A 23,408-nucleotide genomic window follows, 5' to 3' on the forward strand; every position below is an offset into this window, starting at 1 on the left:
AGGCGTGGCTTATGCTAATATGACCACGGAGGGCCGTGGCGTAGCCTAACTTAGGCGCGCAGGGGCGTGGCCTTCATTATACGGCCCTTGGGCGTGTCCTTTACCATATATGGCCCGTGGGCGTGGCCTCCTCTAACCCCGCCCACTGCGCGGGGGGGGGCGGTGTTTGTGTGTGTACTCCTCACCCCCCCCCCCCATCCCCATTCCCCCCTCCCCTCCCTTTCCCCATCCCCAGGGCTGCCCTGCCGCTCGCCTGCCTCCCCCTCCCCCGCCTCTCTCAGCGTCGCTGCCATCAGGCACCGCACCGAACCCCTAAGCGCCGCTGCCCGGCGGGGTCCTTGCGTGCGCCGCCCGTGCGGGGATGTCCGGGAGACCCCGCGCCGGGCGCTGCTCAGACACCACGGTGAGTCCCTCACAATGCAGCCCCATTTCGCCTTAAATCGCGTTACCGGCGGCGGACGACACCGGAGCCGCTGCCCCCCGGCCCGGACAACGCCAACGCCGCCGCCGCTCCCCGCTTCCCGGCCCCTCGGAGCCCTCCGAGCCCTCCGTGCCTCAGCGCTTGAGGCCCGGCCCCGCCGCTTCACCACCACCCCCCCCCCCCCCCCCCCCCCCCCGGCCGCTGGTGCTGCTTCATTACCGGTCCTGCTTCATCCCACAACCGGACCGGGGTCTTGCTACCGGGTGTGGGGCCGGTTGGTTGCGAGGCCTGAATTGGCTTGGCCTGGCCTAAAATAGCTCCGTTCTGACCTGAAATAGCGCAATTCCGACCCAAAATATCGCTATTCTGACCCAAAATATCGCTATTCCGACCCAAAATATCGCTATTCCGACCCAAAATATCGCTATTCCGACCCAAAATATCGCAGTTCCGACCCAAAATATCGCTATTCTGACCCAAAATATCGCTATTCTGACCCAAAATATCGCCATTCCGACCCAAAATATCGCTATTCCGACCCGAAATCTTCCTATTCCGGCCCAAAATCTACTTGTCCCAACCCAAAATAGCTCCGTTCCAACCCAAAATATCGCAGTTCCAACCCGAAATCCTCCTATTTCGGCCCAAAATCCGCTTGTCCCAACCCAAAATAACTCCGTTGCGACCCTAAATACCGCAATTCTGACCCAAAATATCGCAGTTCCAGCCCAAAATCCCGCTGTTCCGGCCCAAAATTCACTTATCCCAGCCCAAAATCTTTCTATTCCAACCCAAAATATTGCAATTCCAACCCAAAATATCGCTATTCCAACCAGAATTCTTCCTATTCCAGCCCAAAATCTTCCAATTCCAACCCAAAATATTGCAATTCCAACCCAAACTCCCTCACTCTGAACCCAAAATCCTCCAATTCCAACCCAAAATCCCCCTATTCCAACTTAAACTATCTTAATTCAACCCAAAATATTTCAATTCCAACCTAAAATCCCTCACTCCGAACCCAAAATCCTCCAATTCCAACCCAAAGTATCTCAATTCCAACCCAAAATCCCCTTATTCCAACCCAAAATCCCCCAATTCCAACCCAAACTATTTAAATTCCAACCCAAAATCCCTCAATTCCGACCCAAAATATCTCAATTCTAACCCAAAATCCCATTATTCCAAAATCCCTCAATTCCAACCCAAAATCCCTCAATTCCAACCCAAAATCCCCCAATTCCAACCCAAAATCCCCCAATTCCAACCCCAAAATCCCCCTTATTGCCCTCCACACCCCCTCCCAATTCCCACCTGTATCCCACTGGGAAGCACCTTATACTGGAGGAGCATTAGGATAAGGAAAGGGGGGTGTGAACCATTGGATGCCCCTATCCCATTCCTCCTCTTCCCATGGGATACACACAGGTGGGAAGCGGAAGATCGGGATTAACCCCCCCCCATTCCCATTCCTCCTCCTGCACCCCCCATTACTGGGGTATCCCTGGAAAACCGGGAATGCCGCGATCCAGCCTAATGGACCCATTCCCGATCATAGGAATGGGCTGCTCCTGGGTGGGATTTTGGGATCGATGTGGCTTTTGGGATGCTTAACCCCCCCCGAGCTGAATAAAGGACATTGGCTGCTCCTCAAACCCTTCTTCTAGTTGTCATTTCCCTGCTCCGCTTCCAGGAATTCCACCTTTTCCTATGGAGAATCCCAGTATTCCCCCAGTTATCCCTTTGGAATGTCGCCTGGTTCTCTTGTGCCCCTGACTTAGGGTTTCTTGGATCCCAAGGGAAACTGAGGCAGCTCCAGGCTTTGTGATCCCGCTGGGATAGGGAAAGGATCCGCTTTGGTGCCGGCAGTGGGGTTGGAGCATTGAGGGTTGGGCTGATCTTTGGGTTTATTAGCTATTATTAGCTATTATTTGTTAGTTATTAGCTATTAGGAGTTATTATTAGTGTCCTTATCGTGCTCATCATTGTTATTATTGGTGGTATCTGTATTTGCGTCATTATTAGCAGTATTTGCAGCGTTATTAGCAGTATTTTCATCATTATTAGGAGTATTTACATCACTATTAGCAGTATTTGCACCGTTATTAGCAGTATTTTCGTCCTTATTAGGAGTATTTGCACCGTTATTAGGAGTATTTGCACCGTTATTAGCAGTATTTGCAGCGTTATTAGCAGTATTTTCATCATTATTAGCAGTATTTACATCGTTACTATCAATGTTTTAGCATTATTAGATGCATCTACGTCATTATTAGTATTACTTTCATCATTAGTAGTAGTATATCCATAGTTATTAGCAGCATTTTCATCATTATAACCAGTATTTGCATCATTATCGCCAGTATTTGCATTGCTATTAGCAGTATTTCCATCACTATTAGAAGTATTTCCATCCTTATAACCAGTGTTGTTATCACTATTAGGAGTATTTCCATCATTATTAGCAGTATTTCCATCATTATTAGCTGTATTTCCATCATTATTAGCTGTATTTCCATTGTTATAACCAGTGTTGTTATCACTACTAGCAGTGTTTCCATCACTATTAGCAGTATTAGCATCATTATTAGCAGTATTTCCATCATTATTAGCAGTATTTCCATTATTATTAGCTGTATTTCCATCTTTATAACCAGTGTTGTTATCACTATTAGCAGTATTTCTGTCATTATTAGCAGTATTATCATCAGTATTAGCAGTATTTCCATCGTTATTAGCCATATTTCCATCGTTATTAGCAGTGTTCTCATTGTTATCACCACTATTTCCATCACTATTAGCAGTATTATCATTGTTATTTGCTGTATTTCCATCCTTATAACAGTGTTTCTATAATTATTAGCAGTATTTGCATCACTATTTCCTGTATTAGCATCTTTATTAGCAGTATTTCTGTCATTATTAGCCGTATTTCCATCCTTATAACCAGTGTTTTTATCACTATTAGCAGTATTTCCATTGCTATTAGCTGTATTAGTATCATTATTAGCAGTATTTCTATCATTATTAGCAGTATTTCCACCTTTATTAGCAGTGTTTTCATAATTACCACCATTTGCACTGCTATTACCAGTATTTTCATCATTATTAGTAGTATTTTCATCACTATTAGCAGTATTATCAGCATTATTAGCACTGTTTCCATTGTCATTACTGGTATTTCCATCTCTATTAGATGTATTAGTACCATTAGTAGTAGTATTTCTATCATTATTAGTAGTATTTTCATCATTGTCAGTAGTCTTTTCATCATTACTAATGGTATTTCATTGCTAGTAGCAGTATTAGCGTCATTATTAGTACATTAACACCGTTATTCCCACTATTAGCGCTGTGATTCCCACTATTAGCACTATTATTCTATTAGTACTGTTATTCCCACTGTTATCCTCTGAGTAAGTGAATGGATCCCGTAGGAACCTGTTGTATCCATGGAGTAAGTGAATGGATCCCGTAGGAACATGTTGTATCCTTGAAGTAAGTGGATGGATCCCATAGGAATGTGTTGTATCCATGGAGTAAGTGGATGGATCCCATAGGAATGTGTTGTATCCTTGGAATAAGTGAATGGAGCCCATAGGCCTGTGTTGTATCCTTGGAGTAAGTGGATGGATCCCGTAGGAATGTGTTGTATCCTTGGAGTAAGCGGATGGAGCCCATAGGCCTATGTTGTATCCTTGAAGTAAGTGAATGGATCTCATAGGAATGTGTTGTATCCATGGAGTAAGTGAATGGATCCCGTAGAAATGTGTTGTATCCATGGAGTAAGTGGATGGATCCCATAGGAATGTGTTGTATCCATGGAGTAAGTGAATGGATCCCATAGGAATGTGTTGTATCCATGGAGTAAGTGGATGGAGCCCATAGGAATGTGTTGTATCCTTGGAGTAAGTGAATGGATCCCATAGGAACATGTTGTATCCTTGAAGTAAGTGGATGGATCCCATAGGAATGTGTTGTATCCATGGAGTAAGTGGATGGAGCCCATAGGCCTGTGGTGTATCCATGGAGTAAGTGAATGGATCCCGTAGGAATGTGTTGTATCCATGGAGTAAGTGAATGAATCCCGTAGGAATGTGTTGTATCCTTGGAATAAGTGAATGGAGCCCATAGGCCTACGTTGTATCCATGGAGTAAGTGAATGGATCCCATAGGAATGTGTTGTATCCTTGGAGTAAGTGGATGGATCCCATAGGCCTGTGTTGTATCCTTGGAGTAAGTGAATGGATCCCATAGGAACATGTTGTATCCATGGAATAAGTGGATGGAGCCCATGGGAATGTGTTGTATCCTTGGAGTAAGTGAATGGATCCCATAGGAACATGTCATATCCTTGGAGTAAGTGAATGGATTCCATAAACCTCTGTTGTATCTCATCCATATGGATGCGCTCCTGGCAGAATTCCCATCAGGAGAGTGCTTCCTGCTGGAATTCCATAGCAAAAGGGACGTGATTCCCAACCCTTTCCCAGTGCTGGGGTTTTGGCAATGGGATTGACAGTATCCATCCCCTTTCCCGACTGGATTTGAGCACATTCCTCCTTCCTGCCCTTTGCTTTCCCAATCCCACCCCTCCATCAACCTCCGGTTGTATTCCAAGAACTTGGAATTCCATGGTGGGAAAGAGCCTTTTCCCACCTGGCCCATGCAGGATTTCACACAGACTCCGGTTTTCCCTGCTGGAAAACCACTCTTCCCATCCCAAAACAAGGAATTAGGGCTGGAAAACCACCGGGAGCTGCTCCTTGGTGTCCGGCTGAACCGGGAATGGTGTTTCCAGGCCGGGAATAACATTCCTCCTTGGCATTCCCAAGCGTTTTCCACTTGAAATTCCAGCGCTTTGCTTCCCATTGTCTTCCCCTTCCCAAGGGAATGTGAGTCTGGAAGTGATTTTGTGGGAATTGCTGCATCCAAAAGTGTTTTCCTGCAGCATGGAATTGTTGCTCCAGACACATGGAGGAGGAATTCCTAAAGGGAATGGGGGTGGCTTTTGGGTTCTCCAGGAGCAGGGATATGGGGTGTCCATCTTCCCATCCCTATGGATGGGATCCAATGGGCTGGAAGTGCCTTGGAAGCTTCCCAAACCTCAGCTACTCGCTGCTATGAGGGATAAGAAGCTGGGATGATGGTGATGCCAGGATGTGGGAATGCCAATGGGAATGGAGGAGGAGCAGCTGGAGACAGTGTTTTCCTCTAGGAATCCTCCCTGGAACAAAGTGGGGTCGGAATTCCTATATTGCTTTTGTGTTACCAAGCCAGAATTCCTCAGGGCTGGAATGTTCAAGCTGTCAAATGGGTGTAATATTCCCAACATCCAGAGGATTTGGGATCATATTGTTCTAGGAATGGCCCCAACCATTCCCGGGATGCACAATCGGAGCTGGTTTATAGGGAAGTGCCTCTTTGGGAAGCGATTTCCCCCCTTTAGGGCATCTTGATCCCATGGAATTCCCACCTTAAGCCTGGCTCCTTTCCAGTCCTTATGGTTCCAGTTTGTCCAGGAATAGGGAAAATCCCTGCAGCTGGAATAATTCAGGAATGAGAGTCATTGATGGGGAGGAATATCCCAATGGGAAGTGGGGCCTTAAGGAATTCCAGCCTCTGGGAATGCTGGTTCAGGTGCCAGGTTTGAGTGCGGTGATGGATTTGTGCTTCCCTATGGAGCTCTGTCTGGTATTCCAGTATTTATCCCTCTTGCTATTCCCTGTTTATGGATCTCAGGTGATGGGGATGGTTTTCCATGTGCCAGATCCATTCTCTCACCTCCCAGGCCTGGAAAACCAGGATGCTCCATTGGATACAAGCACTTTCCTCTTATCCCATGTCAATGAGGGTGATTCCAAAGAGGAATTCTGATTCCCACTCTGCTGATGTTGTGATGGTGCTAAGAGGATTGATGGAATTGTCGGGATAGAGACATGGAAGTAAATCCCATTGGGAAAAAAGTGGAATGTGGGAGCCTGGATTTGAGCTTGAATGGTTCAAAATAGCCTGGAATTCCCAAATCTGGACTTCCCAAATCTGGAATTCGCAAATGTGGAATCCCCAAATCTGGGAATCCCAAATCCAGCCGGATCCTTTTGGAAGTTCCTGCTGGAAAACGGATCCCACCACTGTTTACCCTCAAATAGATCCCAGTTTCTGGAATTTGGGGGGTATTGTTTCCATAGGAATTGGATGGGTTTCCAGAGGGATCCTTCCCTTCAATCCCTATGGATGAAGCTGAGGATGCAGCATTCCCGCAGCTCCTCCCGCTCCTCCATTCCCAGTGGGATTCCCAGTGGGATTCCTGCTGACTCTGCACATCCCTCAAGGGGGAAATGGGAATTCCCAGTTCCCCTCTGCAGGGCAATGGGAATTCCCAGCTTTTTTCCTGCTGGAAGATGCTGTTGCTATCAGGAGGGTTTGTCCTCATCCTTCTTTCGCATTATCCATCAGGATGGTGGGGAAAAGACGGGAATACCGGGAATTCCCTATTCCCTTGTCCTTGTCATTCCATGCCTGAGTGATGCTGATGCCCTTTGGTACCACCTGGAGCTGTCAAAAAACAGGGAATTCCCATTTTTCCCCCTTTCTGGAATAGAAGCTGCACATCCTTGGACCTGGAATGAGTCTGGATGTTGGGATAATGGGAATGGGAAGAGAAGTGGAGGCTTCTGCCGATGCTCTTGGTCTTTGGTGGCTTCTTGGGTGGTTTTATCCATGGCCTTGGTAAGCCTGAGGAATCTTGGGATGGGTTGGGATGGGAAGGAGCTGGAATCATCCGGATCCGACCCACAGGGACACCTTCCATAGGGCAGGCTGCTCCTTGGGTACCATTGGGATGGAGCATCCCAACCTGCTCCATTCATCCCAGTGTCCTCATGGGAAGAGCTTCATCCCAAGATCCCATCCAGCTCTTCCATCATCTCCTCATCCCATCCCATCCATCCCATGGCCAAAGCCCCGCTCCAGGTTTCCTGATGTTGGGAAGACCACAACTGGTCCCAGTGCTCCCATAGGACACAATGGGGAGCTCCCATAGGACACAATGGAGAGATTCCATAGGACACAATGGGAAGCTCCCATAGGATGCAGTAGGAGGTTCCCATAGGACACAATGGGAAGCTCCCATAGGACGCAGTGGGAGGTTCCCATAGGACACAATGGGGAGCTCCCATAGGATGCAATGGGGAAATCCCATAGTACACAGTGGGAAGTTCCCATAGGATACAATGGGCTGTTGGTGGCTCCCATTGAGCTTCTCCTCACCCAGCATCCCAAATCCTTCTCCTTGGCCTTGGAATTGCCCCAGGAGCCGGAGCTGCTTGAGCTCCATGAGCTGCTCCAGGTGGGATGCATCCCAATGATGTGCTGTGGGTGTCCTGGTTGGCTCTTCCATGATCATGGAATGCTGGATGTTCCCATTGGGTCTCCATGAGCCACGTCTGGCCTTGGAAGCCCCTTTCCAAAGGGGATTTGGGCTTTGGATTCACTCCTGGAGCCGGGAATCTCCTTGTCTCCAGGTGCTATGGGATGGCCTCAGCTTCCCAAGAGTGATCCCAAAGTTGCTGTCACACCCCCCACATTCCAATCATTATCCCTAAGGATTATCCCAAGGGTCCCTGTTGCTCTTACTGCATCCAAAGGGCTGGAATCCCTAAGTCCTGTTCCCTTTCCCAGTGCCGTCACCTTGTCTATGGTTCGGTTTTCCTAATGGGATAATCTGGGAATTAGGAGCAGAATTCTCCAGCCTTGGAGCTTTCATCATTCCCATTATCCATGGAATTCCATAGCTTATCCTGAACATAATAACAATGGAAGTTGGAGTGTCCAAAGGCAGGAATTCCATCCAAGTGGAGCTTCAATGAGGTTCTCCACTTCCTTGGCTTGCATTGATGGATCCAGCTCTCAGCTTATGGAATTCCACCTCCAATCCCACCTTCCCAAGGGAAAACGCTTCCCAATGCTTTGGCCATAGGGAAAAACTGAGGGATCCAGCTATAGGATAGGCCTGTGGGTGCTGGGATGTGGTTGGATCCAGATCCCACAGGATTCGGGACCAATGGTGTGTATCCATGTGGGTGAAACCAAGCCCCAAGCATTCCAGTTTGGATTCTCTGGCTGCAACTGGGAGAACTGGTGATGGGATCCAAGTGGCAAGGGGTTGAGTGACCATAGAGGAGGCTGAGGCTTGGCTGGACACTGGGATGGGGTGTTTGGAATGGGAGAATCCCATAGGATGTAACATGTGGTGCCTTTGCTCTTTGCAGTTGACATGGATGATGAAGACGGCCGGTGCCTGCTAGATGTAATCTGGTGAGTAGCTCCTTGGCTTCACATATGGAATGGGATGGGAATTCCACCACCCTTGGTCCATAGGCACATCCCCAGATCCCCAAATCCCTCCTGGATTGATGGGATTTGCTTCCTGGGCTGGAAGTTTTCAAGGTGAAGAGGTTCCGCTCATCCCTTGAGCCACTTCCAACATGGATCAATCCCATTTCTCCACTTTTTTGCCCTAAAATGAGGACTTTTGGGGATCTCTGCCCATTAAGATGATGCCAAAGTGTTGCTCAGAGGATGGTCCAATGGGATTTATGGTGATCCAGGAAGTTGTTGGGAATTGGGGCTGGAAGTGTGGTCCTGTATCCATGTGGTGTCTTGTTTTACAGCGATCCTCAGGCCTTGAATGACTTCCTCCATGGATCTGAAAAGGTGAGAGCTGGAATGTCCATTCCCAACCCCTTCCCAATCCATTCCCAAACCTGGAATTGCCCAAATTCATCCCAAACTATTCCCTAAACCCTTCTCAAGCCATTCCCAACCCTTTTCCCAATCCCTTCCGCAAACCCTTCTCAATCCATTCCCAAACCCAGTCTTCTCCAAACCCATTCCCAAACCCATTCCCAAACCTTTCCCCACCAACCTCCCTTTGTAAAGGGAGTTTTCCTTCTTTAAAACAAGGGGATTTTCCTAAAGTCATTCCCAAATCCAGGATCCTTGGAGTTTTTAGGACCTGGGATGGAGCCCAACCAACGTTCTGGCACCTCTTGGTGGGATTTGGGATCACTTGGATCTGATCCGGAACCGGGAAGCGCTTGGTGCTTCCCAGTTAGCCACATGGAGCCATTTTCCCATAGTTTTCCTCATTTTGGGATCCCTCTTTCCTCCCAGGAGAGTAAATCCCATCTTTTCCCATTGCAGATTGACAGCGATGATCTCCTGGACAACACCGGAGATGCAGCCAGCTCCTTCTTTGAAGGTGCTGGGGTATGTACTTCCATGGACATTCCCTTTGGGAATGTTCCCTTTCATGTGGGGGGGTTTGCTCATATCCTATCTTCATTTTGTTGGGAATGGGATTATTCCTTATGGAAATGATGAGCCTCCAAATCCTCTTTTGTGGGGCGTTTTCCCCCCAAATTTGGGTTATTCTGCATGAAATTCCCGAGTTTTTTGGTTCCCCCTGGAATTTCTTCATTCCCAATTATGAGAAATCTTGGCTTAATTAATCATGAATTAATTATTAATGATAAATTATCATATATTAATAATTACTAATTATTAATAATTACTAATTATTAATATATCATTAAATAATAAAATTTATAAATCAGATATAAGTAAATAATTATTTAAATATTATTTAACTGTTAAGTATTAATATTTAATTAAAATAATTAGAATTAACAAAGCTAATTAATAAAATTAATTACATTAATTGGCATTAATGAAAATTAATTAATCATTATTAATTATTAATTACTTCCTAGTGATTCATTAATGGTTAATGTGGCTCTTCCCTGTATTCCGTGCTGCTTCCAATCCCTTCCCCTTTTGCTCATCACTTGGGCCGGATCCCCACCCATGGCATTCCCAACGGGATCCTAATTCTGCTCCTAATGGGAGCTTTCCCATTCCCTTTGGGGGGGGGTTGTCTTCTTCCATCCCCTCCCTAAGGAAGGGGCTGATTCCTCTTGGATGGGACCTTCCCATCCAAGCCTTGACTAGATGCAGCTTGAAGGCATCTCCCTATGCTTGAGCTCAGCATCTTCTCCTCGCAGCTCCACGTCCAGGAGGCCTCTGGCAACCACCTCAACACGGAGCAGCCCCAACCAGCAGCCAGCGTGGACCTGGACTTCCTAGAGGATGACATTTTGGGGTCCCCATCCAGCACCGGAGCCAACCTGGCCAACTCGGAGCAGCCTTGTGACATCCTCCAGCAGAGCCTCCAGGAGGCCAACATCACGGAGCAGACCTTGGAAGCTGAAGCAGAGCTGGACCTGGGCTCCTTCCAGCTCCCCACACTGCAACCAGTGGTGCAGGCCACGTCTGATGGCACCCCACAGATCTTCTCCAGTGGGGCTGACCTCATTGGGCTGCAGCCCCCCACTGTGCTCGCCCACCAAGCACTGGTGCAGCAGTCGGTAGGGGCAGATGTGGTCAACAAAGCCATCAGTGTCCAACCCTTCCTACAGCAGGTGGGATTGGGGAATGTCACCATCCAACCCATCTCCAACCTTCAAGGCTTGCCCAATGGTAGCCCCAGTGGCACCTTGGGCATCGGCCCCATACAAGTGGTGGGGCAACAAGTGATGGCCATCAACCAGCCGGCACAGCAGATCATTGCCAAGCAGGTCCAACCATCCCAAGTGGCCACCATGCCTGTTGGGAGCTACATCACCCAACCAGCCCCCGAGCAGCAGCAGGTCACCCTGGCCTCAACTGGGGTCTCCCCACAAGGCACTGGTCTGGTCATCCAGAAGAACCTCCCCACAGTGGCCACCACGACGTTGAATGGGAATTCCATGTTCGGAAGCGTCGCTGGTCCTCAAGGATCCCAACCTCTCACTGTCACCTCCAACCTGAGCAGCCCTTTGGTGCAAGCCCAGAACGTCATCATCCACCGGACGCCGACCCCGATCCAACCCAAACCTGCTGGGGTCCTACAGCAGAAGCTCTACCAGATCACCCCCAAACCCTTCGCTTCCAACAACACCACCTTGACCATCCAGAACGAAGCTGCCCTCCAGCAGCAGAAGGCCCAGCAGAACCTCACCTTTATGGCCAGCAAACCAGGCCAGAACGTGGTCCTCTCTGGCTTCCCCCAAGGCCTCCCAGCCAATGTCTTCAAGCAGCCCCAACCCCAACAGCAAGCCCTCAACAAGGCCATGAGCGTCCACTTGTTGAACCAGGGCAGCAGCATCGTTATCCCAGCACAACACGTCCCCCAGGCCATGCTCCAGGGCCAAAACCAGTTCCTCCTTCCCAGTCAGCTCACTGGTGCCTCCACCGTGCAGCTCCCGCAGCAGCTCTCGGCTCTTCAAGCCAATATGGGCGGCCAAATCCTGACCACATCCCATGCTGGTGGCCAAGCGCACATCATCACTAGCCAAGGACCCGGTGGGCAGCTCCTGACCAACCCGGCGTTGCCAGCACAGCTCCTCACCAACCAGAACATCACCAGTCCCTTGAACCTGGGCCAGGTGCTGACATCGCAGAGCGCCCATGGCACAGCTCACATCCTGTCGGCTCCCATCCAGCTCCAAGCTGGCCAGGTTGGCCAACCAGCCCTTTTCCAGATGCCCGTGTCCTTGGCCAGCACCTTGAGCAGCCAAAGCCAACCGGTGATCCAAGGGGTGACACTACCCAACCAAGTGGCCATGCTCAATGCCACCGAGGGCATGGGGCAAGCGGTGAGCATCCAACCTCCTGCTGCCAGCACCAGCCAAAGCCCAGGCCTAGGGCAGGGCCAGGCTAACACTGGCACCGGTCTCATGGCCGGCACGGAGCCGGCACCAATCCTGACCGTGCAGACTTCCCAAGCTGCTCCTCTCCAGCTCAATGTCCCAGCGGCAGCACCGAGCCAAGCACCTGGTGCTTCCCAAGCCAGCCCCACACTGGCTTCCAGCCCGGAGAAGATCATCCTCAACCAGGATTCCATGCAGATGTTCCTGCAGCAGGTAAGGAGCTGCTCCCTTAGGTCCTGGTCCTTAAGGATGGGCTTGGAATTGGGGCTTGGAGGATGCTCAGTGATGGGATGCAGCTCCCACCCCACAGCATTGCCTCTTCCTTATGGATTTCCATCTCCATGAGTGTGTTCCAATGGGGGATGGGGTTGGTCCTGTGCTGTTGGGAAGGGCTTTGGGAACGTCTTGGATCCCGGATTCCATCCCTAAACTCTTTTGGAAGCAGTGAGAGGAAGGAATGGGATGTGAGCAGGAGCATCTCAATGGTGGGAAGCTTTGGCTCCTCCTTTGACCTTGTTGGGATTGCAGGAGCTCATGGATCCCTGGAGATGTTGGGAATCCTGGAACTGGGTTGGGAATCTTGGAATTGGGTTGGGAATATTGGAATTGGATTGGGAATCATGGGATTGGGTTGGGAATCATGGAATTGTGTTGGGAATCATGGCATTGGGTTGGGAGGTGGAGATCATCCAGATCCCACCTACAGGGACACCTTGCTCCAAGCTGGCCTTTGATGGTGATGGAGCATCCAAACCTTCTCCATCCAACCCATCCCAGTATCCCAGCACCCTCATGGGGAAGAGCTTCCCCCAAGAGCCCATCCAGTTCCTCCTCATCCCATCCCTCCATCCCCTGTCCAAACATTCCCGGTCTCCTGAAGCTGGAATTGCCCTTGGAGCTGCTTGAGCTCCATGAGGTTCTCCTGGTGCCACCTTTCCATGTTCCTCTGGATCCCCCTTTTCCATGGATCCCATTGAACAGCCCCAATCCCAACCCGGTGCCACTTTCTCCACGTGGCATTCCCAGTGAGCGGAGTGGGAAGAGCACAAAGCCACACTTGGGCTATTCCTCCAATCCCACTTTTCCCTATGTAGCCAATGGAAGCTCCATGGTTTTGCTGGAATTTGATGGGAATTTTCTGCTCCGTGGCTTGGGTTCACCCCAATTCCCAATGGAATTCGGAATTCCCGGGGGGGGGGGGATGGGAATGGGCGAGCTGCAACCGAAGTGGGGCCAAAATCCTCCCCCTTTCCCATTGTCCATCCCTCATCCATCCCTCCTTCCATGCATCCCAAGCTCCGGCTGCTCCCGCTTGCTTGCCAGACTAACCCTAAAGCTGCCGCTTTCCCTTCTCTTCCCATTCCAAAGCTTTGATCCCTCCTTTCCCCCGCCCAAATCCTTCAGTTTTCCATACAAATCCAGGGATGGGAAGGGGGATAAAGGGGGAGGGGGATGTTTGGAGAGCGCAATTCCTGGTGGGAATCCTGCCGCATCCTTCCCTGCTTCCCCCTCCCAGCAGCTGTAACAGCTCCGGGTGATGCCTGCAGCATTCCGGAGGCTTCCCGGCGTATCCCGGGAGCCGCTTCCAGAGTGGGAATGATCCCGATGGAACCGGAATTCCTTCCTTACGCTTGGACTAACGTCTTCCTCTTTTCCTTCTCTGTTGCAGCCGAAGCTCCCTGGAGCATCCCCGTCCCCTTCGCTACCTCATCCTCCCCTTGGGGACACCCCACAGCTCCCAGCTTCCCACCTCTCCCAGATCCCATCCCGACCCCCATCCCAACCCCAACCCCTTTCCCGACCCCCTTCCCAACCCCAATCCCGGCCCCCTTCGGAGCCGCTCGCCCGGCCCTGCACCCCACAAGCCCCTTTGTACCTCATTCCCAACCAGTTATCCTCATCCTCCTCCTCTTCCTCCCCATTGGGAGGGGGGGGGCAGCACCCGCTGCGGCCCCCATCCCAACCGCAGGCGGCATTCCCGGCGGCACAGCCCGATGCCGAGATCCCCCATTCCCATTCCCCCCACTTCCAGCTGCAATTCCCAACCCAAAGCCAGCTCAAGCCAGCTCTGCACCTAAGCACGGAGCAGCAAAGGAGCTTCCCGATGGTCCCGAGCCAATTCCCAACCCTCCCGGCAATTCCCAATCCCGCTCCTCAACAGAAGCCAATCCTGGACAGGTTCCAGCAGGTAAATAAGCACCAATGAGGGGGATGAGGCTGGAATGTGGCCACGGACTTCCCAAAAGTGGGATTCGGAAGGTTAAATGGGAAGCAAACCCCATCCGGGATGGAGAGCGGAGCCCATGTCCCTTCCTCGGCTCATTCCCACTGTTCTTTGGGATGGTTTCCTTTGGGATAATGCCTGGCCCCATTCCCAGCCTCTGGTTGGGGGTGGCATTCCCTTTGGGATTGCTGCAGATTGAGGGGGGCTGAGGTTTGCCTATGGAACACCAGGAATTAACTGAATCCAGGGGGGTTTATTCGGTATTCCCAAGGTTGGGAATGCCAAGGACAGAACCGGAGCTGCTTTTCCCGACTGGAATTTGATCCCACCCCCACCTTGGATGTGGTTTTGGGGGCTCAGTGGCAGCTTTGTGGCTGCTCCCATTGGGAAGAGCATCGGATTCCACAGGCTTGGGCTGGTTTTCCAGTGCCAGGGGTGGATTTGGGAATGGTTTAGGATGGATGAGGGTGTTTATGGTGGATAATGGGGTGGTTTATGGTGGTTTATAGTGGATTTTGGGGTGGTTTATGGTGGATTTAGGGATGGTTTATGGTGTTTATGGTGCAGTTTGGGATGGTTTATGGTGTTTTATGGTGCATTTTGGGGTGGTTTATGGTGGCTTAAGGCATTTTATGGTGGTTTATAGTGTTTCTGGTGTATTTCAGGGTGGTTTATGGTATTTTAAGGTGTTTTATGGTGGTTTATGGTGTTCCTGGTGTATTTTTGGGTGGTTTATGGTGTTTTAAGGTGTTTTATGGTGGTTTATGGTGTTTCTGGTGTGGTTTTGGGTGGTTTATGGTGATTTTTGGGTGGTTTATGGTGTTCTAAGGCATTTTATGATGGCTTCTGGTGTATTTTGGGGTGATTTATGGTAGCTTTGGGGATGATTTATGATGGTTTATGGTGTTTATAGTGGATTTTGGGATGGTTTATGGTGTTTCAGGGTGGGTTTTGATGTCCATGATGGATTTTGTGGTTTATGGTGTTTTGGGGGTGCTTTATTGTGTTTCCATTGGATTTTGGGGTGGTTTATGGTGTTTCTGTTGGATTTTGGGGTGTTTTATGGTGTTTTTGGGGTGCTTTATGGTATTTTGGGGGTGTTTTATAGTGTTTTTGGGGTGCTTTATGGTGTTTTTGGGGTGCTTTATGGTGTTTCTGGCCTCTCCCCACAGGGCATCATCCTGCAGCCGAAGCAGCCCCCGGCCAGCCAGGCCCCCACCGCACTCGCCCCATTTGGCACCTCGGCCCCCTCGGTGCTGGTGAGTGGCCCAGGGCAACCGGTGACGGTGACAACCACGACCACCACGGCCACTGCAGGTATGGGGGGGCACATGGGAGGGGGCCCATTGCATGGGGGTCCTGGACCATGAGCATCCTGGTACATGAGCATCCTGGTGCACAAGGGTCCTGGACTATGAGCATCATGGTACATGATTATCCTGGTACACCAGTATCCTGCACCATGAGCATCCCAGTGCACAAGTGGCCTGGACCACAAGTATTATGGCACACAAGCATCCTGGTGCATGAGCATCCTGATGCACAAGTGTCCTGGACTACAAGCATCATGGTGCACAAGCATCCTGGTACATGAGTATTATGGTACACAAGCATCCTGGTGCATGAGCATCCTGATGCACAAGTATCATGGTGCACAAGCATCCTGGTACATGAGTATTATGGTACACAAGCATCCTGGTACATGAGCATCATGGTACACCAGTATCCTGGACCATGAGCATCCCAGTGCACAAGGGTCCTGGACCACAAGTATCATGGTGCATGATTATCCTGGTACACCAGTATCCTGGACCATGAGCATCCCAGTGCACAAGTGGCCTGGACCACAAGCCCCATGGTGCACAAGCATCCTGGTACATGAGTATTATGGTACACAAGTATCCTGGTGCATGAGCATCCTGATGCACAAGCATCCTGGTACATCAGTATCCTGGACCATGAGCATCCCAGTGCACAAGGGTCCTGGACCACAAGCCCCATGGTACACAAGCATCCTGGTACATGAGTATTATGGTACACAAGCATCCTAGTGCATGAGCATCCTGATGCACAAGTATCATGGTACACCAGTATCCTGGACCATGAGCATCCCAGTGCACAAGGGTCCTGGACCACAAGCATCATGGTGCATGGTTATCCTGGTACACCAGTATCCTGGACCATGAGCATCCCAGTGCACAAGGGTCCTGGACCACAAGCCCCATGGTGCACAAGCATCCTGGTACAGTAGTATTATGGTCCTGGACCATGAGCCTCCTGCACCATCACATCCCCCTTACTTTGGGGCTTGAAGCGATGCAAGCACAGGAGCTGGGCTGGGTCTGTCAGGATGGATCCATCGGGATGGATCCATTGGGATGGGATGCGCTTGGGGATCCAGATCCTTCCTTATCCTGCTGGAATGTGAACCCCTCATCTTGGTTTCCCTGTGGCAGGAATCACGGCCCCGGCTCCTGCTGAGAGCAAAACCTTTGCCAGTGTTTCCACCCCAATTCCTGCTGGGAAAGGGGCTGTGGCCCAGGGAAAGCCGGGAACGCCGCTCGCCATCCAGCAGCCGGTGCAGGTGAGGGATCCATTGCTATGGCTTTTCCCACATTATCCCAAGGTTTTCCCACATTATCCCAGGGGTTTCCCTCATTATTCCAAGGTTTTTCCACATTATCCCAAGGTTATCCCACATTATCATAAGGTTTTCCCATGGGTTTCTCACATTCTCCCAAGGTTTTCCCACATTATTCCAAGGCTTTCCTAAATTATCCCAATGTTTTCCCACATTATCCCAGGGTTTTTCTACATTATCCCAAGGCTTTCCCACATTATCCCAAGGCTTTCCCAGATGATTCCAACGTTTTCCCACATTATCCCAAGGTTTTCCCACATTATCCCAAGGCTTTCCCACATGATTCCAACGTTTTCCCACATTATCCCAAAGTTCTCCCCCATTATCCCAAAGTTTTCCCCCATTATCCCAGGGTTTTCCCCCATTATCCCAAGGTTTTCCCCCATTATCCCAAGCTTTCCCCCTATTTCAATCCCTTCCTCCCTTCCCCGCAGCCAAAGCCTGGAGTCATCAGCTCCGTGTCCGGCCTGAGCCTCGGGAAGGGACCTCTGCAGATCCAGGTGGTTGGAAAGGGAATTCCACAGCTCGTGCCCTCGGTGCCTGCGTCCGGCCAGCAGCTGGTGAGCTCCCAATGGGGATTCCCATCATCCCATCGCGCATCCCATGGGATCCTCCATTGGGATGCTGGGGGGTTGCCAGCCCCTTTGGTCACAGCAAGGCATGGAAGTAGCACAGCATTCCCTATCTCGTGCAGCATTCCTTCATTCCAGACCCTCCTCGAGCTGTATTCTCCATCCCTAAATCCCTTTGCTGCCTCCACAATTCCCCATCCCCCTTCCCCATCCCAATCCCCCTTCCCCATCTCAATCCCTTTTCCCCATCTTTTGGAGCAGTGAACCCCATCCCAGTGCATCCCATCCCGGTGCATCCCATCCCAGTGATTCCCATCCCAGTGAATCCCATCCCAATGAATCCCATCCCAGTGCATCCCATCCCAGTGCATCCCATCCCAGTGCATCCCATCCCAGTGAACCCCATCCCAGTGCACCCCATCCCAGTGCATCCCATCCCAGTGCATCCCATCCCAGTGCATCCCATCCCAGTGCATCCCATCCCAGTGAACCCCATCCCAGTGATCCCATCCCAGTGCATCCCATCCCAGTGAACCCCATCCCGGTGAATCCCATCCCAGTGCATCCCATCCCAGTGAACCCCATCCCAGTGCATCCCATCCCAGTGATTCCCATCCCAGTGCATCTCATCCCAGTGCATCCCATCCCAGTGCATCCCATCCCAGTGATTCCCATCCCAGTGTATCCCATCCCAGTGATCCCATCCCAGTGAATCCCATCCCAGTGCATCCCATCCCAGTGAGCCCCATCCCAGTGAGCCCCATCCCAGTGATTCCCATCCCAGTGCATCCCATCCCAGTGAACCCCATCCCAGTGAACCCCATCCCAGTGAATCCCATCCCAATGAACCCCATTCCAGTGAACCCCATCCCAGTGCATCCCATCCCAGTGAACCCCATCCCAGTGCATCCCATCCCAGTGAACCCCATCCCAGTGATTCCCATCCCAGTGATTCCCATCCCAGTGATTCCCATCCCAGTGCATCCCATCCCAGTGCATCCCATCCCAGTGAATCCCATCCCAGTGAACCCCATCCCAGTGCATCCCATCCCGATGTATCCCATCCGTTCATCCCATCCCAGTGATTCCCATCCCAGTGCATCCCATCCTGATGTATCCCATCCGCTCATCCCATCCCAGTGCATCCCATCCCGATGAATCCCACCCCCTCATCCCATCTTTTCCCCTCCCCACAGTTCGACACCAAACTGGCCCTGAAGAAAACCCCCTCGCTCCAGCCCAGCAAAGAAGCCTGGTGAGTCCATCCTCCTGCCTTCCCAGTGCCCATTCCCACTGGGAACACTGGGAATGGCTCATCTCTTCCCATTCCTCCCAGTTTCCTGGAGCAGCTCCACAAGCACCAGGGCTCTGTGCTGCATCCCGACTACAAGACAGCATTCCGCTCCTTCGATGATGCCCTACAGAGGCTCCTGCCCTACCACGTGTACCAGGGAATGCTGCCCTCGGCCCATGACTACCGCAAGGGTGAGGGGGGAGATCCATGGATAATGGGGTGGAAAAGAGGGATTTGCTCCTCCTCTGCCTTCGGTCATTCCCAATGGGATGTTGGGAAGAGATTCCTGGGGGTTGGGGACCTGGGATGCTTCAAGGGGATGCTTGGAGGGGTGAACCTTGCTCAGGGTGTTCCCTTCTCCTCCTACTCTTCCTCCTTATCCTTATCCTTATCCTTATCCTTATCCTCCTTCCCTTTCCCCTTCCCCTTCCCTTTTCCCTTTCCCTTCTCTTCCTCTTCCTCCTCCTCCTTTTCCTTTCCCTTCCCCTCCTTCCTCTCCTCCTTCTCTTCCTCTTCATCCTCCCCTTTATCCCCCTCTCCTTCCCCCCCATAGCAGCACCATAGGCAGCAGTCGGCAGGCACAGTGCTGAGCACGGTGCTGTGCTCTGTGCTGTGCTTGGTGCTGAGCTCAGTGCTGAGCAGTGCTGAGCTCAGTGCTGAATGGTGCTGTGCTCTGTGCTGTGCTCTATGCTGGATGGTGCTGAGTGTGGTGCTGTGCTCTGTACTGAGTGGTGCTGAGCAGTGCTGAGTGCAGTGCTGTGCTCTATGCTGAATGGTGCTGAGTGTGGTGCTGAGCGGTGCTGTGCTCTGTACTGAATGGTGCTGTGCTCTGTACTGAGCGGTGCTGAGCGGTGCTGTGCTGTGTACTGAATGGTGCTGAGCGGTGCTGAGCGGTGCTGTGCTCTGTCCTGAGCTCAATGCTGTGCGGTGCTGTGCTCTGTGCTGTGTACTGAGCGGTGCTGTGCTGTGTACTGAATGGTGCTGTGCTCAATGCTGTGCTCAGTACTGAATGGTGCTGAGCACGGTGCTGTGCTCTGTGCTGTGCTCTGTACTGAATGGTGCTGAGCACGGTGCTGTGCTCTGTACTGAATGGTGCTGAGCACGGTGCTGTGCTCTGTGCTGTGCTCTGTACTGAATGGTGCTGAGCACGGTGCTGTGCTCTGTACTGAATGGTGCTGAGCACGGTGCTGTGCTGTGTACTGAATGGCGCTGTGCTGTGTACTGAATGGTGCTGAGCGTGGTGCTGAGCTCTGTGCTGTGTATTGAGCTGTGCTGTGTCCTGAGCTCCATGCTGTACGGTGCTGAGCGGTGCTGTGCTGTGTGTTGTGCTGTGTACTGAATGGTGCTGTGCTGTGTGCTGAGCTGTGCTGTGTATTGAGCTGTGCTGTGTTGTGTCCTGAGCTGTGCTGTGTACTGAGCTAAATGCTGTGCGGTGCTGAGCTCTGTGCTGAGCTCTGTGCTGTGTACTGAGCTCTGTGCTGTGTCCCGCAGTGGACGAGGAGTTCGAGGTGGTCTCCACGCAGCTGCTCCGTCGCACCCAGGCCATGCTCAACAAGTACCGGCTGCTGCTGCTGGAGGAGTCCCGGGTGAGTCCAACCCCCCCCGCGGCATTCCCGACCTCGGGAACATCGGGATGAGTGTGAGCACCTGCTCCTCTGCCCCCACCCCCCTCTCCTTTGCCTCCTCTTTATCCTTATCCTCATCCTCATCCATATCCTTATCCTGCTGCTCCATCTCCTCTTTATCCTTATCCACATCCATATCCTTATCCCGCTCCTTATCCTTATCCTGCTTCTCCATCTCCTCTTTCCCCTTATCCTCATCCTTATCCTGCTCCTCCTCTTCCATCTCCTCTTTCTCCTTCTCCTTATCTTATCCTTATCTTTATTGTTCTCCATCTCCTCTTTCTGCTTCTTCTTATCCTCATCCTTATCCTTATCCTTATCCTTATCCTTATCCTTATCCTTATCCTTATCCTCATCCTTATCCTCATCCTTATCCTCATCCTTATCCTCATCCTTATCCTCATCCTTATCCTCATCCTTATCCTCATCCTTATCCTCATCCTTATCCTCATCCTTATCCTCATCCTTATCCTCATCCTTATCCATCTTATCCTAATCTTTATCCTTCTCCTCCTCCATCTCCTCTTTCTCCTTCTTCTCATCCTTATCCTCATCCTTATCCATATCTTTATCCTTATTCTGCTGCTCTACCTCCTCTTTCTCCTTCTTCTCCTTCTCTTTCTCCTTTGCTTCTCCTTATCCTTATCTTTATTGTTTTCCATGTCCTCTTTCTGCTTCTTCTTATCCTCATCCTTATCCTGATCCTTATCCTTATCCTTATCCTTATCCTTATCCTTATCCTTATCCTTATCCTTATCCTTATCCTTATCCTTATCCTTATCCTTATCCATCTTATCCTAATCTTTATCCTTCTCCTCCTCTGTCTCCTTTCTCCTTCTCCTTATCTTCTCCTTATCTTTATTCTTCTCCTTCATCTCTTTCTGCTTATCCTCATCCTTATCCTCATCCTTATCCTCATCCTTATCCTCATCCTTATCCTCATCCTTATCCTCATCCTTATCCTCATCCTTATCCTCATCCTTATCCTTATCCTTATCCATCTTATCCTAATCTTTATCCTTCTCCTTCATCTCCTCTTTCTCCTTCTTCTCCTTCTCTTCTCCTCCTCCATTTCCTACTTCTCCTTCTCCTTATCCCTATCCTTACCTTTATCCTCATCCTTCTCCTTATCCCTATCCCTATCCCTATCCTTATCCCTGTCCTCCTCCACGCAGAGGGTCAGCCCCTCAGCCGAGATGGTGATGATCGACCGCATGTTCATCCAGGAGGAGAAGACCACGTTGGCCCTGGACAAGCAGCTGGCCAAGGAGAAGCCAGGTGGGATACCCGCAATTCCCAATCCTTTCCTTGGGAATGGGGGCTGGGAACACCACGGAGAGCCCCCCATCATTCCCAATGGGAACACTGCTCCTGACTCCCCCTTTTCCCTTGCAGATGAATACGTCTCCTCCTCCTCCCGCGCTCCCGGCATTCCCACATCCTCCTCCTCCTCTTCCTCCTCTTCCTCCTCGGTCTCCAGCACCACTCCAACCCCGGAGAGCCTGAAGGCCCCCCCAGCACCCCCCCCACTGGTGCACCCCACCAAACTGGTCATCAAACACAGCGGGGGGTCCCCATCCGTCACCTGGGCCAAAGCCAGCCCGATCCCATTGGATGGGGACGAGGATGCGCTTCCATCCCGGAGCAAACCCCCCATTAAGACCTATGAGGCCCGGAGCAGGATTGGGCTCAAGCTGAAGATCAAGCAGGAAGCCGGCTTAAGCAAAGTGGTCCATAACACGGCGCTGGATCCCGTGCACCAGCCCCAGAGCGCGTGCCGGGTGATCCGGAGCGCCGGAGCCACCATGAACGGCTCCGTGGATCATGGAATGTCGGGAATGAGCGACCGGAAGCCCATGGTCACCTATTGCCGTTTGCCCCTAAGGAAAACCTATCGGGAGAACGTGGATGCTTTCCCAGGGGATAAAGGCCCCGATCCCGGCACCAAAGGTACCAAAGCGGAGGTGATCCCGACGGGAAGCAGCGGGAAGCAGGAAGAGGGATCCCGGAGCGTCATCACATCCCATAGGAGCCGGGACAAGCCCACGGAGAAGAGCTCCAAGCTGATCCCTCCCAAGCCCCAAGACTCCAGCAGTGGCCTTATGAAGGAGCTGGCGGAGGTGGAAGAGGAATTCTACCATGGAATGATCAAAGCGGAGCCTCCGGATGAGGGCTCCGGGCCGGAACTCCGTTGGGAAGCGGCATTCCCGGCGGCCAAGCGCCGCAAGTCGGAATCCTTGGAAGTGGATAACGCCAGTTTCTCCAGCGACAGCCCCCAGGACGATGCCCTCCATGAGCATCTCCAAAGCGCCATCGACAGCATCCTGAACCTCCAGCAGCATCCCGGCGCTTCCCAAAGCATCCGGACGCCTTCCTCATCCTACAATTCCTCCTCTTCCCCCTTTTCCTCCCCCGTCCATCGCACGGACACCTTGGTGCCGGCTCCCAACCACAACGGAGGCCTTGGAGCCAGGACGTTGACCAGATAACAGAGGGAATTCCCGCTTGGAATTCCATGGGAAAAGGGGGTTGGGAAGGTGGGAATGGGGGTGGGGAATGGGGGGGAGAGGGGGGGAGGGGTGTTGGCAAAACTCCGGGATGGAAACCATGGAAACAAGGGGGGGGAGGGGGGGGTTGGGGGAGTGGAATTCCCGGCGCCGCGTGCTTTGGGTTGAAGCCCCCGATTGGATTCCGCATTCCCAAAAGTGGGAATATTCCCACTTTAATATGGTGTCGTCCCCCCCCCCCCCCCCTTTCCTTCCCCCCCTATAGGAATGAGCCTGGAGTGGGGTTATTCCAAGGTTTGGGATCGTGCGGAAAGGAGGAAGAGCAACAGTTGGATGCTGAGGGGGGGGAGGCAAATCCCGACGGAAAAGGG

The 23,408-nt window shown here is 51.5% G+C and overlaps 1 protein-coding gene across 1 annotated transcript; it reads left to right on the forward strand.

Moving 5' to 3' along the window:
- The first annotated feature begins 284 nt into the window (after nucleotides 1-284).
- Nucleotides 285-23,053, forward strand: BICRA (BRD4 interacting chromatin remodeling complex associated protein). Its single transcript, XM_034072196.1, has 13 exons — nucleotides 285-403; nucleotides 8,695-8,740; nucleotides 9,097-9,139; nucleotides 9,629-9,694; nucleotides 10,489-12,387; nucleotides 15,571-15,715; nucleotides 16,855-16,982; nucleotides 17,474-17,599; nucleotides 18,808-18,866; nucleotides 18,948-19,096; nucleotides 20,397-20,491; nucleotides 21,706-21,808; nucleotides 21,926-23,053. Exons 2-13 carry the CDS (start codon nucleotides 8,700-8,702, stop codon nucleotides 23,017-23,019), a joined length of 3,948 nt encoding a protein of 1,315 aa, XP_033928087.1. The 5' UTR covers nucleotides 285-403; nucleotides 8,695-8,699; the 3' UTR covers nucleotides 23,020-23,053.
- The last annotated feature ends 355 nt before the right edge of the window (nucleotides 23,054-23,408 follow it).

This window comes from Melopsittacus undulatus, chromosome 24 (assembly GCF_012275295.1).
Source record: "Melopsittacus undulatus isolate bMelUnd1 chromosome 24, bMelUnd1.mat.Z, whole genome shotgun sequence".
NCBI lineage: Eukaryota > Metazoa > Chordata > Aves > Psittaciformes > Psittaculidae > Melopsittacus > Melopsittacus undulatus.

Excerpts from the sequence above, each read along its gene's own strand:
- BICRA (XM_034072196.1), top strand. The coding sequence starts at position 8,700 with ATGGATGATGAAGACGGCCGGTGCCTGCTAGATGTAATCTG. Across the intron at positions 8,741-9,096 it reads TGCCTGCTAGATGTAATCTG|CGATCCTCAGGCCTTGAATG; the intron begins GTGAGTAGCTCC and ends CTTGTTTTACAG. Across the intron at positions 17,600-18,807 it reads CTGCGTCCGGCCAGCAGCTG|TTCGACACCAAACTGGCCCT; the intron begins GTGAGCTCCCAA and ends CCCTCCCCACAG.